We start from the raw sequence: 14,797 nt of genomic DNA on the forward strand, positions 1-14,797 counted from the left end.
GGACATCTACCTCCATCTGTTAGGATTTGTTAGAACTCAGAAAACAGTATTCTTCAATTGCGGCAGGTTGTATTTTCCTTCCTTCCTTTCTTTCTGAGACGGGTTCTGTGTGTAACAGCTCTGGCTGTCCAGAAACTTGCTTTGTAGACCAGGCTGGTCTTAGATTCACAGAGATCCAGCTGCCGCTGCCTCCCGAGTGCTAGGATTACAGGCCACCACTGCCCCGCATAGGCAAATTGTATTTTCACAATCATAAGTCAAGCATGAATTAAAGGATTAAGCATTTTCCAACAAGTTCGTTTTACAAAGCAACTTTGAAGCGAGATCCTATAAGCCTAAAGTTTATAAAAGGTGGGTCATGGCTTAGAAAAGAGAAACTCTAGCAGACTTTCTAACTAATTTTTTTTTTTTTTTAAAAGAACTCATTCCGTAGTCTTGGCACCTCCCCTGATCTCCTGAGAACTGAGATTACCAGGTGCCACACGGAGACTAATTTAGTAAAGTCTCATTTCACTATTGGTGATGATTCACTAAAGACTTGTCGAGGACAGGAATTGGGGGTGATGATGATACTGGTAGTAATGAAGTCACGATGGTCTGTCCTTGTGAAGTCAAAATCATCAAAGACTCACGTCATCCCAGGTTGTGGCCTTCTTAAGCCCACCACCTGTAGTCCTGGACAGCGAGGAACACCAGACCCTATCAAACTGGCCGGGTGAGGGATCCCGGCGGGAACCGGGAGCCGAAGGCAGGCCCTGGTTTCCGCCTTAGGGCCCCCGCAGGGTCTCCTGAGAACCCTGCTCATGCCCCCCCCCATTTACAAGGCCTGCTGGGAGTTGTAGTTCAGCGGTAAGACGACCCACTCGGCCCCGCCTCCATCCCCGTTTCCTCGTCGCCCCGGATGAGGGCGAAGACTCGGCACAGGGGGGCCGGGCCCAGAGAACTCCGGACTACAATTCCCGATGGACCCAAGATTCCAGTACGCTGTCACAGGTACCCGCGTCGTGATCCGCGCTCGGACGCATGCGCACCGAACGGTGGCGGGACTCGGCCGCGTGCGCTTTCCCGCCCTCGCCACGCCCTGCGCCGTCCGTCGGGCTTTTCCCCCTTCAGCTGTAGGCTCTCGCTCCTCCTTCTCGGTCGCTCCCGGAGTCTAGGCCCCGCCTGTTTCTCTCCCCCAGGGCCTCCTCCGTCCGCTCCTGTCCCTTGCGCCTCTGCTACTTCTGCTGAAGGCGGAGGCTCCATGTTGTCCCCTCAGCGAACGGCAGCGGCGGCGTCGAGAGGAGCAGGTGAGGCGTCCACTTTTCCTTGGACCCGCTCCGTGGTCACCCACGCCGCCTCCCAGTGCTCCAGCTCCGAGGTGACAACACGTCCCTGCCGCCGCCTTTTCTCGTGCGGCGACTGCTCCGCGGCGTGCCTCCGCTCCGAGTTCGGGGCGCGGGGCTCCAGGAGCGGGCGGTGGCCTCGTGCGGGCTACCCGGTGTTCTGGCCCGTCGAGCTCCGCCCTGTGCACTGCAGGGCGTGCCGGGCGGCGGCGCTCTCCGGTGCCGGGAAGCCCGAGCCCAGAGCCTGTCAGTCTTAACGGGCGGGGATCGGCGCCACGGTGGATGCTTTATTGTTCAGTCTTAAAGTTTTGGACTGCTGCGGTGTGGCCTTGGAGTTGAAACTTTTTTTTTCCCCTCGGAACGACCTTGAGGTGCTGACAAGCATTAGTAAAGTTCGTTTTCCACCCGCGCTAATCTCCACGTTAGGAGATAAAAGAACTGGCCTAAATTGGTTGTTTTGTTTTGCAAGTTTTTTTTAGTTAAGTTTGGGTTTTCCTTTGGCTTTTCTGAAGACATAAAGCGAGGTAGTAAAAGTACTAAATGAAAGCCAGATAGTCTCACCAAAACTATAGGGATGCGATTTCGCCTGTCACTTTGCCTGGCACTATTCTTGTTTGATGGGTACACTCCTGAAATGATTGCAAGTTTCAGTTGCGAAATCTAAAAGGGGGGGGGATGTGTGTGGCGAGAGTCAATAGTTGTGTTTGCAGATTCTTTTAGCAAATCTTTGTCTTCAAATTTGAACATGAAGTGGAATGTTTTGTGAAAGGTGAAGGAAAACTAACGGATTAAAACGGCGTGGTTTGAAGTTTTGCTTTGGAGAAGTAGACGTCAAAACTCTGGACTTGTTCTCAGTGCCAGGTATTTAGTCTCCATACAGAGTGGAAAGTCAGTTTTTGTGCGGCTTTAACATGAGTGAAAGAACGTTTTCTTTGCAGTGGTTTACTGTCTCCTGTGATAGAACAATAAGAAAAACAGAGGTAGGTGTAATTGTGTGCCAGAGTTAATTTTAGTGTTTAGTTAGTAAGGTCTGTTTTGTTTTGTGACACTAGGGATTGAACTCAGGTCCTTGCACTTTTGTGTTTTTTTGTGAGCTTAATCCTAGTTCCTAGTGCTGTTCAAAATGGGGTTTTAAAATTTGTTGTTTTTTTGAGTTGGCATAATACATGCCCGTAAATCTAGCCCGTGAGAGGTGGAGGCAGACTGCGAGGAGTCAGGATCATGCTTGGGTACATAGTGAATTGAATTTGAAGGTCAGTCTGGGTTACATGAGACCTTTCCTCAAACTTCCACCCCCCAAAAATAAAAATAATAAAAAATGGTTTTCTAAATAAAAATTATAATTACTAATTAAAACAAATAATGGAGCTGGTCCTGATGGTACATACCTATAATTTAACACTCTGGAGGTTGAGGCAGGAGAATTTCTGAATTGGAGGTTTTGTCTTAATGAAACAAATAATAGAGAATCATATGACAGAAATATGATGTTCAGTCCTGCCTGTTCCTATGAGTAGCTTAGATGGATGTGAACTTGTTTGAAAATTGATTTAGAATTTATCAATGATGGACCAGCCTGATGGCTCAGCATGTAAAGGCATTTTTTTTTTTTTTTTAAATCATCCAAGCTTAACCACCAGAGTTTGCCTGGGACCCATTCTGCTTGTACAAGGAGAGAACGGATTCCAACACATTGTTCTCTGACCTCCATATATGCACTGTACATGTGAACACACATTAAATAAATAAATGAATGAAATAATAAAAAAGAATTTAGCCGTAATAATCAGCATGTCTGTTAATCTTTTGTCTGTTATTTTGAGACAGTACCTCATGTAACCTAGGCAGGCCTCCAGTTGAGGCTGACTTTAAACTTTTTTTTTTTTTGAGACAGTTTCTCTGGCAGCCAACCTTAAACTTTTGATCTGCTTCTACCTCATGTGATTGTAGACATGTACCATTGCACCAGATGCTGTTAAAAGTTCTTTATGGTCTCGTGTATTCAGGTTCAGAAGTGGTAACACAACTGCAATTTAAAATTTGAATTTTAACTGGGCGGTGGTGCGCACGCCTTTAATCCCAGCACTCGGGAGGTAGAGGCAGGCGGATCTCTGTAAATTTGAGGCCAGCCTGGTCTACAAGAGCTACTTCCAGGACAGGCTCCAAAGCTACAGAGAAACCCTGTCTTGAAAAACGAACCAACCAACCAACCCACCAAACAAACAAACAAATAAAAATCAAAGAAATAAATAAGACTTTGAATTTTAAAAGTTTTCCTGGCTGTCTTACAGACTCTAGGAGCATATTTAATGCTTAGGGAAAATAGTGAAGGGGGGATAATTAATTTAAAACAAATTCCAGTTGTTTTAGAATTGTGGTTTTATATTATCTAGAAATTTAAAGCCTGCATATGCTTGGGTTAAATGAGTATATTAAAAAGAGTTTGAGGCTAGTCTGGTCTACAGATCGAGTTCTAGGCCAGCCAGGGCTACACAGAGAAACTTTGTCTCTCAAAAAGCCAAAATCAAAAATAAAAGGCAGATGAAAACAACAAAAAGACCAAACCAGACTAAAACAAAACAAGAAAGATTATTTAACTATATTTTGATACTAATTAAAACCTTCAGGTTAGATTTCCTGTGTTTGGGAAAGAGGCAAGTACAATCACTGTTGAATTTATCCTGTTAAGAAAGTTGTTTTTTCCCCTGGGGCTAAAGAGATGATGGCTCAGTAGCTAAGAGGAATTACTGCTTTTGCAGAGGACACATTTGCACCACATCCAGTCTGTACCCTTCACAACTGTTTGCACATTTTCCTTCAGGGCTTTGATCAGTCAACACCTTCTGGTCTCCCTGGGATCCTGCATGGATATTCTGCCCATAAACTTGGGAAAGCACACATATATGCACATAAAAAAATTCTTAGCTAGGGTTTTTTTTGAGAAAGTTTTGTTTTGTTTTGTTTTGTTTTTTTTGTTTTTTGTTTTTTGTTTTTTTGGTAACAGCCCAGGCTGTCCAAGAACTTGCTTTGTAGTCCAGGCTGGTCTCAAACTCACAGAGATCTGCCTGCCTCTGCCTCCCAAGTGCTGTGATTAAAGGTGTGCACCATCTCCTGACTACCTGAATCTTTTTTTTAATTAAAAATTATTATTATTATTGCATGTGGGTGCATGATGGATGTGTATGAGTGTTTCTGCCATGGCCTCTGTGTGGATGTCAAAGGACAACTTTGTACATTCAGTTCTCCTGGATTCCCGCGATGGAACTCAGGTCAGCAGACTTTTGAAGAAGCAGCTTTACGTGCTGAGCCCTTTTGGCTGCTTAGTTTCTGAATCCTAAATATTGGTTAGTTGTCATAAATCTATGAAACACTGACTTTCCTGTCCATAGATAAAATAGTTTTGTTTAGCATCTTGTGCTGAAAGCACAAATATTTATAGTGAATGAATTGGAAAAAATTTTCCTCCTTAACCCTTTAATTAGAATATACATTTCCCCCAGTATTCTTGGTTGATGTCTTAGTCAGTGTTTCTTTTGCAGCAACAAAATGTCTTGACCAAAAAAAAAGCTGGGGAGGAAAGAGTTTATTTGACTTACACTTCAGCATTGCTGTTCATCACTGAAGGAAGTCAGTGATAGGACCTCAGACAGGGTGGGATCCTGGGGGTAGGAGCTGATGCACAGGGCATGGTGGGAGGTTTGCTTACTGGTTTGCTCCATGTGGCTTGTTCAGCTTGCTTTCTTATAGAACCCAGGACCACCAGCCCAGGGATGGCACCACCCACCATGAGTTGGGCCCTCCCCCATTGATCACTAATTGAGAAAATGCCTTACAGCTGGATCTTCTGGCGGTATTTCCTCAACTGAGACTCCTTCCCTAGCTTGTGTCAAGTTGACACACAACCAGCCAGTACAGTTGGGTTTGAGTAGTTTCACACAACCTTATCTGCTGGCACATTTACCACCTTAAGTTATAGTGCTCGGTAGAAGCACTGAAAGAACTGCATTAAGTCGTTAGGGAGTTAGGAGAGGCTTTAAACTTAGCATACTTCCCTTGTCTGTGATGTTTTCTCTGCTTTGTGAGTCAAGAACTCTAAGGACTGCCAGCAAAGGCAAGGCGTGGAAATGGTATGCCTCCTTCAGTGTGTTGCTCTTCCCTTTAGAGAATGTTATTTCAGAAGAGGACTGGAAAACTCAGGTCATAACTCCACCATGAGTCATACAGTCTGCTCAGTAAAATGTATCTGTAACTTTGGTTCCTATGCTTTTCAGAAGTCTCTGTAGAGTGAGGATGAGGACCGAGGATGGTTCTAGTCCAGTAGTTCTTTTATTTTCAGTTGTTTATTTTTTTTTCTTAAAAATTTATTTATTGGGGCTGGAGAGATGGCTCAGAGGTTAAGAGCACTGGCTGCTCTTCCAAAGGTCCTGAGTTCAATTCCCGGCAACCACATGGTGGCTCACAACCATCTAAAATGAGATCTGGTGCCCTTTTCCAGCCTGTAGGCACACACAGAATGCTGTATACATAATAAATAAAATCTAACAACAACAACAAAACAAATATAGCGCAGGTGCTAAAAAAATTTATTTATTATGTATATAGTATTCTTTCTGCAGGCCAGAAGAAGGAACTTCATTGAATTACAGATGGCTATGAGCCACAATATGGTTGTTGGGAATTGAACTCAGGACCTCTGGCAGAACAGCCAGTGTGCTCTTTACCTCTGAGCCATCTCTCCAGCCCTGTTTGTTTATTTTTAAGTTTTTTTCTTCTTAAGATTTTGCCTGTATGTATGTATGTGCACCATGTGCATGCCTGGTGCCTGCAGAGATCAGAAGAATGTGGGATTCCCCTCTGTATGCTGTAAATATCATTGGTTAATGAAGGAACTGCTTTGGGCCTATAGCAGAGCTATAGGGGAACAGAGCTAAAGGGGGGGGGACACTAAATGGAATGCTGGGAGAAAGAAGGAGGAGTTAGGGAGAAGCCATGTAGCAACACTGGAACTTTAGCCAGTAAGCCACAGCCACATGGTGATACAGATTAATAGAAATGGGTTAAATTAATATATAAGAGTTAACTAATAAGAAGTTAGAGCTAATGGGACAAACAGTGACTTAAATAATATAGTTTCTGTGTGATTATTTTGGGGCTAAATGGCCGTGAACTATCTAGCAGCCTCTCTACAATGGAAGAAGGAATCAGATACCCTGAAAATGGAGTTATTGACAGTTGTGAGCTACTGTATGGGTCCTGGGAGCCAAACCACCCTCTTCTGCATGATCAAAAAGGGTCTTTTTTGTTTTGATTTATTTTTGTTTTTCAAGACAGGGTTTCTCTGTAACTTTGGAGCATGTTCTGGAACTTACTCTAGACCAGACTGGCCTTAAACTCAACAGAGATCTGCCTGCCTCTGCCTCCCAGTTGCTGGGATTAAAGGCATGCACCACCATCGCTGGCTCAGCAAGGGTCTTAACTGTTAAGCCATTTTTCCAGTTTCTTAGTGGTTCTTAACAGAAGATGACTTTTTGCCACCGTGTGTCTTTTTGTTTGTTAGTTTGCTTGTTTTTTTTTTTTTTTTTTTTTTTTTTTTTTGAGACAGGGTTTCTCTGTAGTTTTAGAACAAGTCCTTTAACTCACCTGCCTGATTCTGCTTCCTAAGTGCTGGTATTAAAGGTGTGCACCACGATGGCCCTGCTGTGTCCACGTATCTTTTAAAAATGTCTATATGTCAATCCTTCTGGTACTATTGATACGATGAGTATGTAGTGGGTACAGACCAAGGAGCTGCTAAATATCACATAGTCCATAGGACCCCTTCTCTCCACAAATGGTTAACTGGTCACTAATGTCAGTAGTGCCAAGGTTGCCAAATCTTAATCTGTATTAATTCATTAAATTAAGATTTTTTTTGAAGTAGCAAACTGCTTTCTATTAACCAGTTTCATTGAATACATTACTATTCAGATGGCATTCTTTTTTGTTGTTTATTTTGTTTTGTTTTTAGAGACAGAGTTTCTCTGTGTAACAGCTCTGACTGTCCTGGAACTCAGTTTGTAGACCAAGTCTCAAATTCACAGAGATCCACCTGCCTTTGTCTCCCAAGTGCTGGGATTAAAGGCATGTGCCACCACTACCTGGCTTCAGGTATTAAGTATTTATGGTATTAAGTATTTGAGAATCACTTCAGTTTACCTGCTATGGGGCTGAGCATGTACAGTAGTTTGTAGAATACTTGTCTAGCATGAATGGAGCCCTGATTTGTGTCCCAGAATCCCATAAAACTGGGCCAGTGACCCCAATATTCAGGAAGTGGATGCAGGGGAATCAGAAGTTCAAGGTCAGCCTGGGCTACTTTTTTTTTTTTTTTTTTGTGGTTGGGGGGCTCACCACGTGAGGAACGATTTAAATTTATTTTTAGTGCATTGGTGTGAAGGTGTCAGATAACCTGGAATTGGAGTTATAGACAGTTGTGAGCTGCCATGTGGGTGCTGGGAATTGAACTTGGGTCCTCTGGAAGAGCAGCTACTGCTCTTAACCTCTGAGCCATCTCTACAGTTCTGCTCCATGATATTCTGTCTCAGACAGACCAAAAAACCTTATTGGTTGTATGTGTATATCTTCTGAGTATTTGTGGTGCTTGGGGTCAAATCCAGAGCCCTACCACTGAGCCTAGTCCTCCCAGTAATGTTCTTATAGTTGAGCTTACTAGGTTTTATGTATTCTTTTGTAAGATTGAAAAGCTAGCCATGATTAGTAATCAACCTATGTTATGCTTTTTAAACTGTGCCATACTGTTTGCTGTTGTTGTTTTAGAGACAGGCTCTCTATTATGTACCTCTGGTTGTCCTGGAACTCCTATGTAGACAGGCTGGCTTTGAGCTCACAGAGATCCACTTGAGATCAAAGGTGTTTGCCACTAGGCCCAGTGCCATATTGTTTTTGTTGATTTAGTTATTGAATCCAGGGCCTTGTTCATCCTAAGCGTGTGCTACAATACTGAGCTACATTACATTCCCTGGCTTCCCAGCCCTTCTACCCCATTTTGAAACAGGTATTACTGTTTAGTCTGGACTGGTCTGGAACTCGCTATGTACTGGAACTTGCTGTGTAGATCAGGCTGACCTCAAATTCACAGAGATCCGTCTGCCTCTGCCTCCCAAGTGCTTGAATTAAAGGCATGAGCCACCACCCCCTGGCCATTTAGATTATTTTTTCATTCAGTTTGAGTGGTTGTCATTTTAGTGCAGAGACTATATGGAATGTGGTTTACTAGAGAGATTGTTTGAATAGGCCTATTAAACCTCTTGGTGAGTGTGGATTAGATGCATTGTGCCAAAAGTAAAGGATAAGTCAGTAGTTCATAAGTAATTAGGAAAAAGGTGGTAGTGTCCACATAAACTGTTAAACTGCTTTGTCATTACTCAAGATTTTCATCATGATAAAATGACTGATAGTTATCATGAGCAATTTGCAGCAGTAATTAGACAACACTGGTAACAGTGTTTCTGTTGTCATGAAGCATATAGGTGATGTGATCTTACTAAACCTTGATATATAGACTTAAGTCTTCTGTGGATATGGATATAACTATAGGTAGGCCAGATTTTTGTATATTTTAAAAGTCTCAGCCGGGAAGTGGTGGCGCACGCCTTTAATCCTAGCACTTGGGAGGCAGAGGCAGGCGGATCTCTGTGAGTTTGAGGCCAGCCTGGTCTACAAGAGCTAGTTCCAGGACAGGCTCCAAAGCTACAGAGAAACCCTGTCTCGAAAAAAAAAAAATTCTCACATCTGTTGTTTACATTTGTGTAAGTGCTTATAATCTTACATTATGTATTGTCTCAATATGTAGATGTGTACTTTGTAAATAGCTGCTTCTTTAAAGGGAGAGGAGTTTACCCCTGAGATTAAATGTCATCACCAAGAATTTGAGATTCTTGAGAGGTAAGGCAGGTGTGGTGGCTCATGCCTATAATCTCAACATGTAGGAGGCTAAAGCAGGAGGATTGTCATGAGTTCTTGGCTAGCTTGAGCTAAGGTGTGAGACTCTGTCTCTGTACACGCATGCACGCACACCCACGCGCCAAAAAAAACCCCCCAAAAAACCAAAAACAAAAAACAGTGGTTGGATTTTAGAGCTAAACAAATAGTGCAGATAGAGGTGTTGAAATGAAATGGTTTATTCATTGCAGAACCGGGGCCAAAACTAGTGCTTCCTTATTGTTATGGTAGGCTTTTCTTCTTTGCTCACTGCCTCATTAGAGTGACAACCTTTGCCTTTAATCCCAACACTAATTCCAGCATTCTGGAAGCTGAAGAAGAAAGATTGAGAGTTTGAGCTGAGCCTGGACAAGACCCTGTAAAAATAAAAAGCTCAAATAAAAATTCCTGCAAATAACCTTTGCTGAAGCAGAAACTTCAGTTTTAGAAAGGAGACGATACTATATTGTATATAGGGAGATAAAGCATGGAAAATGCAGAGGACTTGGGGGAGAGATGGAGTAATTGAGAGGACCCATTTTGAAATACTAAGTGTAGACTTGTAAAATTACCATGGGGGATTTTGAAAGGAGACTGGAGGCAAACCGGCCAAATCACACAGGCTAAGTGGGAGAACTGGAATAAGGACTTGTCTCCTGACTTTTCAGGTCAGTGTTTCCACATAAACGTTTTGCTAGTATGAGTTGAACATCTAGTGACTGAGCTTTTTGTACATGTCTCCTCAGTGTAGGCTAGAGAGTAGGGGAGTTATAACATCAAAATACAGGGTAGAAAAAGTTTAAAAATTGAGTATGGAGTTGAAATTATAAAATAAAGAGCTCATTAAGCTGGCCACTATGGTTGTCCTGTAAATGTAGTACTTGGGAGGCAGAGGGATTAGGTCATCCTTGGTTGCCTTGTGATTTTGAGACCTGTCCCTCTCAGAAAAGTTTGTTGAGAGAGTAAGAACCACAAGGAGTTATAGAAAGCATTGATATAAATACAGTCACTGAGGGTGAGGAAAGAAAAGAACTTCTGCAAGGAGCTGCCAAAGGACCTGAAAGGATACTAGGATGTGTCTTGAATAGAAGCTTTAATTTGCCTTTCTTTTTTACCCTCTACAAGAGAAGAGGGTGAGACAGGCTCTTAATATAGCCTAGGCTTGCCTCAAATTTTCAGTTCTCCCTTGTTCTAGGATTACCAGGCAGTAGTTCCCAATCTGGTTGCTATATCTTTTATTTGTGAGCCTCTCATGTAGTCCAGGGTACCTTTTGTCTTCATTTGTTTCTGAAGCTGGCCTAAAATGCTTGATTCCTTGCCTCTGCCTTTTTTTTTAAAGATTTATTTATTTATGATGTATACAACATTCTGCCTCCATGTATGCCCGCATGCCAGAGGAGCGCGCTAGATCTCAGTACAGATGGTTGTGAGCCACCATGTGGTTGCTGGGAATTGAACTCAGGACCTCCGGAAGAGCAGCCAGTGCTCTTAACCTCTGAGCCATCTCTCCAGCCCCTGCCTCTGCCTTTTGAGTGTTGGAATTTGCAGGTGTGTGTTAACCATCCCTTGGCTGGTAACTCTTAATTATAATATGACAATATTATAATGAATGGAGCAATACTTTGTGCATATCTCAATGGAAACAATATGGGAAGGGAAACTGTTCATAGAGCACCTTGTATTGTCAGGTGCTATATTTTAGCCTTTAGATTTTTATTTTATTTTATTTTTTAAGACAGGGTTTCTCTGTATAACCCAGGCTGTCCTGGGCTCTATAGACCAGCTGGCCTAGAACTCACAGAGATCTTTCTGCTTCTGCCCCAAAGGCAAACACTACCACTGTCCAGAAGATTGTTTTGTTTTGTTTTTGTTTTTGACATAGCATCTCCCTATATAGGCCATACTGAATTTGAATTGTTACTGTAGCCTAGTTTGGGTTTGAATCCACAGTTCTTCTGACTCTTCCTCTGTTCAGCTAGGTATTAGGTTTACAAATGGAGACTGGAGTGGCTGTATGTTTTCTCGAGTTATATTGAGACAAAGTCATAGGTTTTGTTTATGCTACAGGTTTTTTTGTTTGTTTTTTCGAGACAGGGTTTCTCTGTAGTTTTGGAGCCTGTCCTGGAACTAGCTCTTGTAGACCAGGCTGGCCTCAAACTCACAGAGATCCTCCTGCCTCTGCCTTCCAAGTGCTGGGATTAAAGGCGTGTGCAACTTTTTGTTGGCTGCTGTTTGTGGGGTTTGATCTGAGAACTTGAAGGACATAGCATTGAACAAATACAAAAATTCCTGCCTTCATAGAACTTATGTTTTGGAGTGGATAAAGCTAAAATTCATGCCTTGCTCTGTCTTGATGCTAAAGCCTAGTTTTATTCATTTTATCATACTATGTAAAGCAGGGCAGGTGAGATCACTCTCAGGTAAAAGTGCTTGCTGCTAAGCCTGTTATCTTGAGTTAAGTCCTTGGGACCTATCTGGTGGAAAGAGAACTAAGCCTTACAAGTTTTCCTCTCACGTCTACACATGAACCCAACCACCAGTTCAAGCACATATGTACATGCACACATACACACACAAATAATAAATGAAACAGAAAATTAAAACTAAGTACTCAAGAGGGTGGGGTAGCGATCCAGACAAGGTGAGTTGAGTGTTGAAGTCTGAGTAAAGAGCAAGAAGGATTTCAGGCCATGGGATAAATGGCTGCATAGGTCATCTACTTGAAATTGTGGGATTAAGGCAGGACAAGATAGGACTTGAGCCCGAGCTTTCTCCCTGTAGAAATACCAGTGAGAATAAATTTTTCAAGCAAGATAGTATGGGGAATAGTGAAAGGTTTTGACTTACAGGATGGAAACAGTTTTGAGCTGTCAGTCCATCAATGTTTGATTTTGTATTTTTGTGTTGCTAGGGTTGGAACACAGAGCTTTGTGCATACTAGGCAGGCCTCCGCACTGAGCTGCATCCCTATACCTTGCAATTTTGATAGTGTTTAAGGTGGCTGTCTTCATGACATATTTTCTTTCTCTCTTTCTTTCTTGTTCTTTTCAGGACAGGGTTTCTATGTGTAGCCAGGGTTTCTTTATGTAACCTTGACTGTCCTAGAACTAGGTCTCTGAACCAGGCTGTCCTCAAACTCACAGAGATCTACCTGCCTCTGCCTTCTGAGTACTGAAACTAAAGGCTTGCATCACCACTGCCTGGCTAGTTTTTGGTTTTTCAAAACAGGGTTTCTCTGTGTAGCCCTGATTGTCCTGGAACTCACTGGCCAGGCTGGTCTTGAACTTAGAGATATGACTGCTTCTGCCTTCTGAGTGCTGGGATTAAAGGTGTATGCCATTACTTCTGACTGTTGATGTTCTTAATACGTAAAGAAGAACAGGAGTTGAGCCCCAAGGGATGAAGTAATGATGTAGTCAAAGGAACAGTCAGAGACAAAGACTAGGCTAGGTTAAAAAGGGAAAAGGCATGCTGGTAAGGGACAAGACCCTAAGGTTTCATGTTTTATTTTTTCCCAGTGTCCTCTAGGAAACATTTTTTTTCTCTCTATTCAGTGCTATATACCCTAAGTTCCCTAGAGAAATACATACACCACTGCTGAGATAGACCCAGACCCTAAGGTTTTGCTTAAGGAGTCCAACATAAATCAGCAAAGACCCTTTATCTGGGATGAGTGAAAATGACGTTTTTGCATGGGAAGTCAGTAATAAACCCTCTTGTCTTTAGGAAGCAGGATGGTGATAGAATGCTAAAAAATGGTGTGTCTAATATGTATAAACTTATTTGTTGGTGATGCATACATTTCAAAATGATTTTTTTGTTTTTATGATCCAAATCAGAGAGACACTGTTAGTGAACAAGGTCCCCTTTAGCCAAGTGGATGTTAATGACTGCTTATATTCCTGATGAAGGGACATGCAGCATTACTCCAGCTCCCACACTAATATAACCTGTTTTCCTTTACTCTTGCTTAATGTGTTGTAGAAACCAAGAGAGGAATAGATGAGTAACAGCTTTCCTTTTCTTCCCTATGTCCCCAACAGTGTCTAGCTATTCTTGAAGTGCATTTCCTTGTGATTAACTGCTTACCTTTTTGTCATTGAATTATTTCATCTTGCCTGTAGCCTGTACTTGTCTTTTATGCCTTTTGGCTGATAGTCCCACCAGCATCCTTAGGATCACAGCTTTAGACTGTGTTATACTGCATACCATCCACTCATTTGAGAATTACTGTGTGTTTGCTGTGAGTCATTCTCATTGTTCAATCAAGCTGTAATAGAATAATAGATGAAATTGAAAGTTCCAATGTATAAACTTAGTAATAAGATCTTGGGAGACTCTTGTATTGGTCTGGTTGTATGTGAAACAAGATAGACATCTTCCTCTCCCATAAATGTGAACTGGCAGGGCACTTCTGCATGGAGCTCAGGCCCTGCCTCGCTTGTTGTGCCAGTGCTTTAGGGTGTTGCCTTCCTGTGCTTGGCCCTCAGTGACTCACTTCCATTTCTCCAGTCAGAAGGGGAAAATGCTTATCTGGAAGTTGCTTTTTCTTTTCAGCCATAGTCTATTGATCAAAACTTTCATGTGTAACATGATCACAAGTTGGTTTGGAAATGTGTTTCTTTTGGGTGGTTAATGGCCTTTTAAAACTTACATAGGGGAAGGCCATGAATTAGACAACAGTGACACGTTAAAATTCCATCTCATAAACAATCTCTGTCTACCTCTTTTCCTAATTGCTCAAGCACAAACCAAGGCACAATTCTGTCAAAGTACATACACCCTGGGAAACCAGTGAGTTCTCTGGGCTTCCCCACAGAACACAGGTGAGGGATTTCTTATAGGGGTGTGAGCGCTCCTCCTTCTGATAGGTCATAACTGGAGAGCCTTTACCCAGAGTGTTAGTGCAAATTAGGCAGAATTGCATACATAGGTATCTTAGGGTTATTGTTTCTGTTGTTTTTTTATAATTTATTATTTTTATTTCATGTATATTGGTATTTTGCCTGTATGTATGTCTGTGTGAGGGTATTGGACCCCCCTGAAACAGGAGTTATAGACAGTTGTGAACTACCATGTGGGTGCTGGAAACTGAACCTGGATCCTCTGGAAGAACAGCCAGTGCTCTTAACTGCTGAGCCATCTCTTCAGCCCCGGTTACTGTTTCTGTAATGAAACACTATGACCAAAGCAACTTAGGAGGAAAAGGTTTATTTGGTGTAAGCTTGCATGTCATAGTTTATCATCGAAGTCAGGGCAGAAACTCAAGCAGGGCAAGAACCTGGAGGCAGAGCTGATGCATTAACCATGGAGGAATACCCATGCTTGCTTCCTTGCTTCCTCCTCCTCCTCCCCCCCTCCTCCTCCTTCTTCTTTCTTCTTCCTCTTCCTTCTTCTTCTTCCTCTTCCTTCTTCTTTCTTCTTCTTCTTCTTCTTCTTCTTCTTCTTCTTCTTCTTCTTCTTCCTCTTCCTCTTCCTCTTCCTCTTCCTCT

At 42.5% G+C, this 14,797-nt stretch overlaps 1 protein-coding gene across 2 annotated transcripts in view; it reads left to right on the forward strand.

The window, feature by feature from the left end:
- Positions 1 to 1,070: 1,070 nt before the first annotated feature.
- The window catches only part of Atl3 (atlastin GTPase 3), a 42,675-nt gene continuing 28,948 nt past the window's right edge, over positions 1,071 to 14,797 (forward strand). Inside the window, exon 1 of one of the 2 annotated variants that reach the window (XM_038326059.1) lies at positions 1,071 to 1,289. In XM_038326059.1, coding sequence (XP_038181987.1) covers positions 1,244 to 1,289 — 46 coding nt within the window. In that variant the 5' untranslated portion in view covers positions 1,071 to 1,243. Of the gene's footprint in view, positions 1,290 to 2,065; positions 2,187 to 14,797 lie in introns of those variants that run through there. The other variant, XM_038326068.1, reaches the window with a different exon arrangement.

Source organism: Arvicola amphibius, chromosome 1 (genome assembly GCF_903992535.2).
Source record: "Arvicola amphibius chromosome 1, mArvAmp1.2, whole genome shotgun sequence".
Taxonomy (NCBI): Eukaryota; Metazoa; Chordata; class Mammalia; order Rodentia; family Cricetidae; genus Arvicola; species Arvicola amphibius.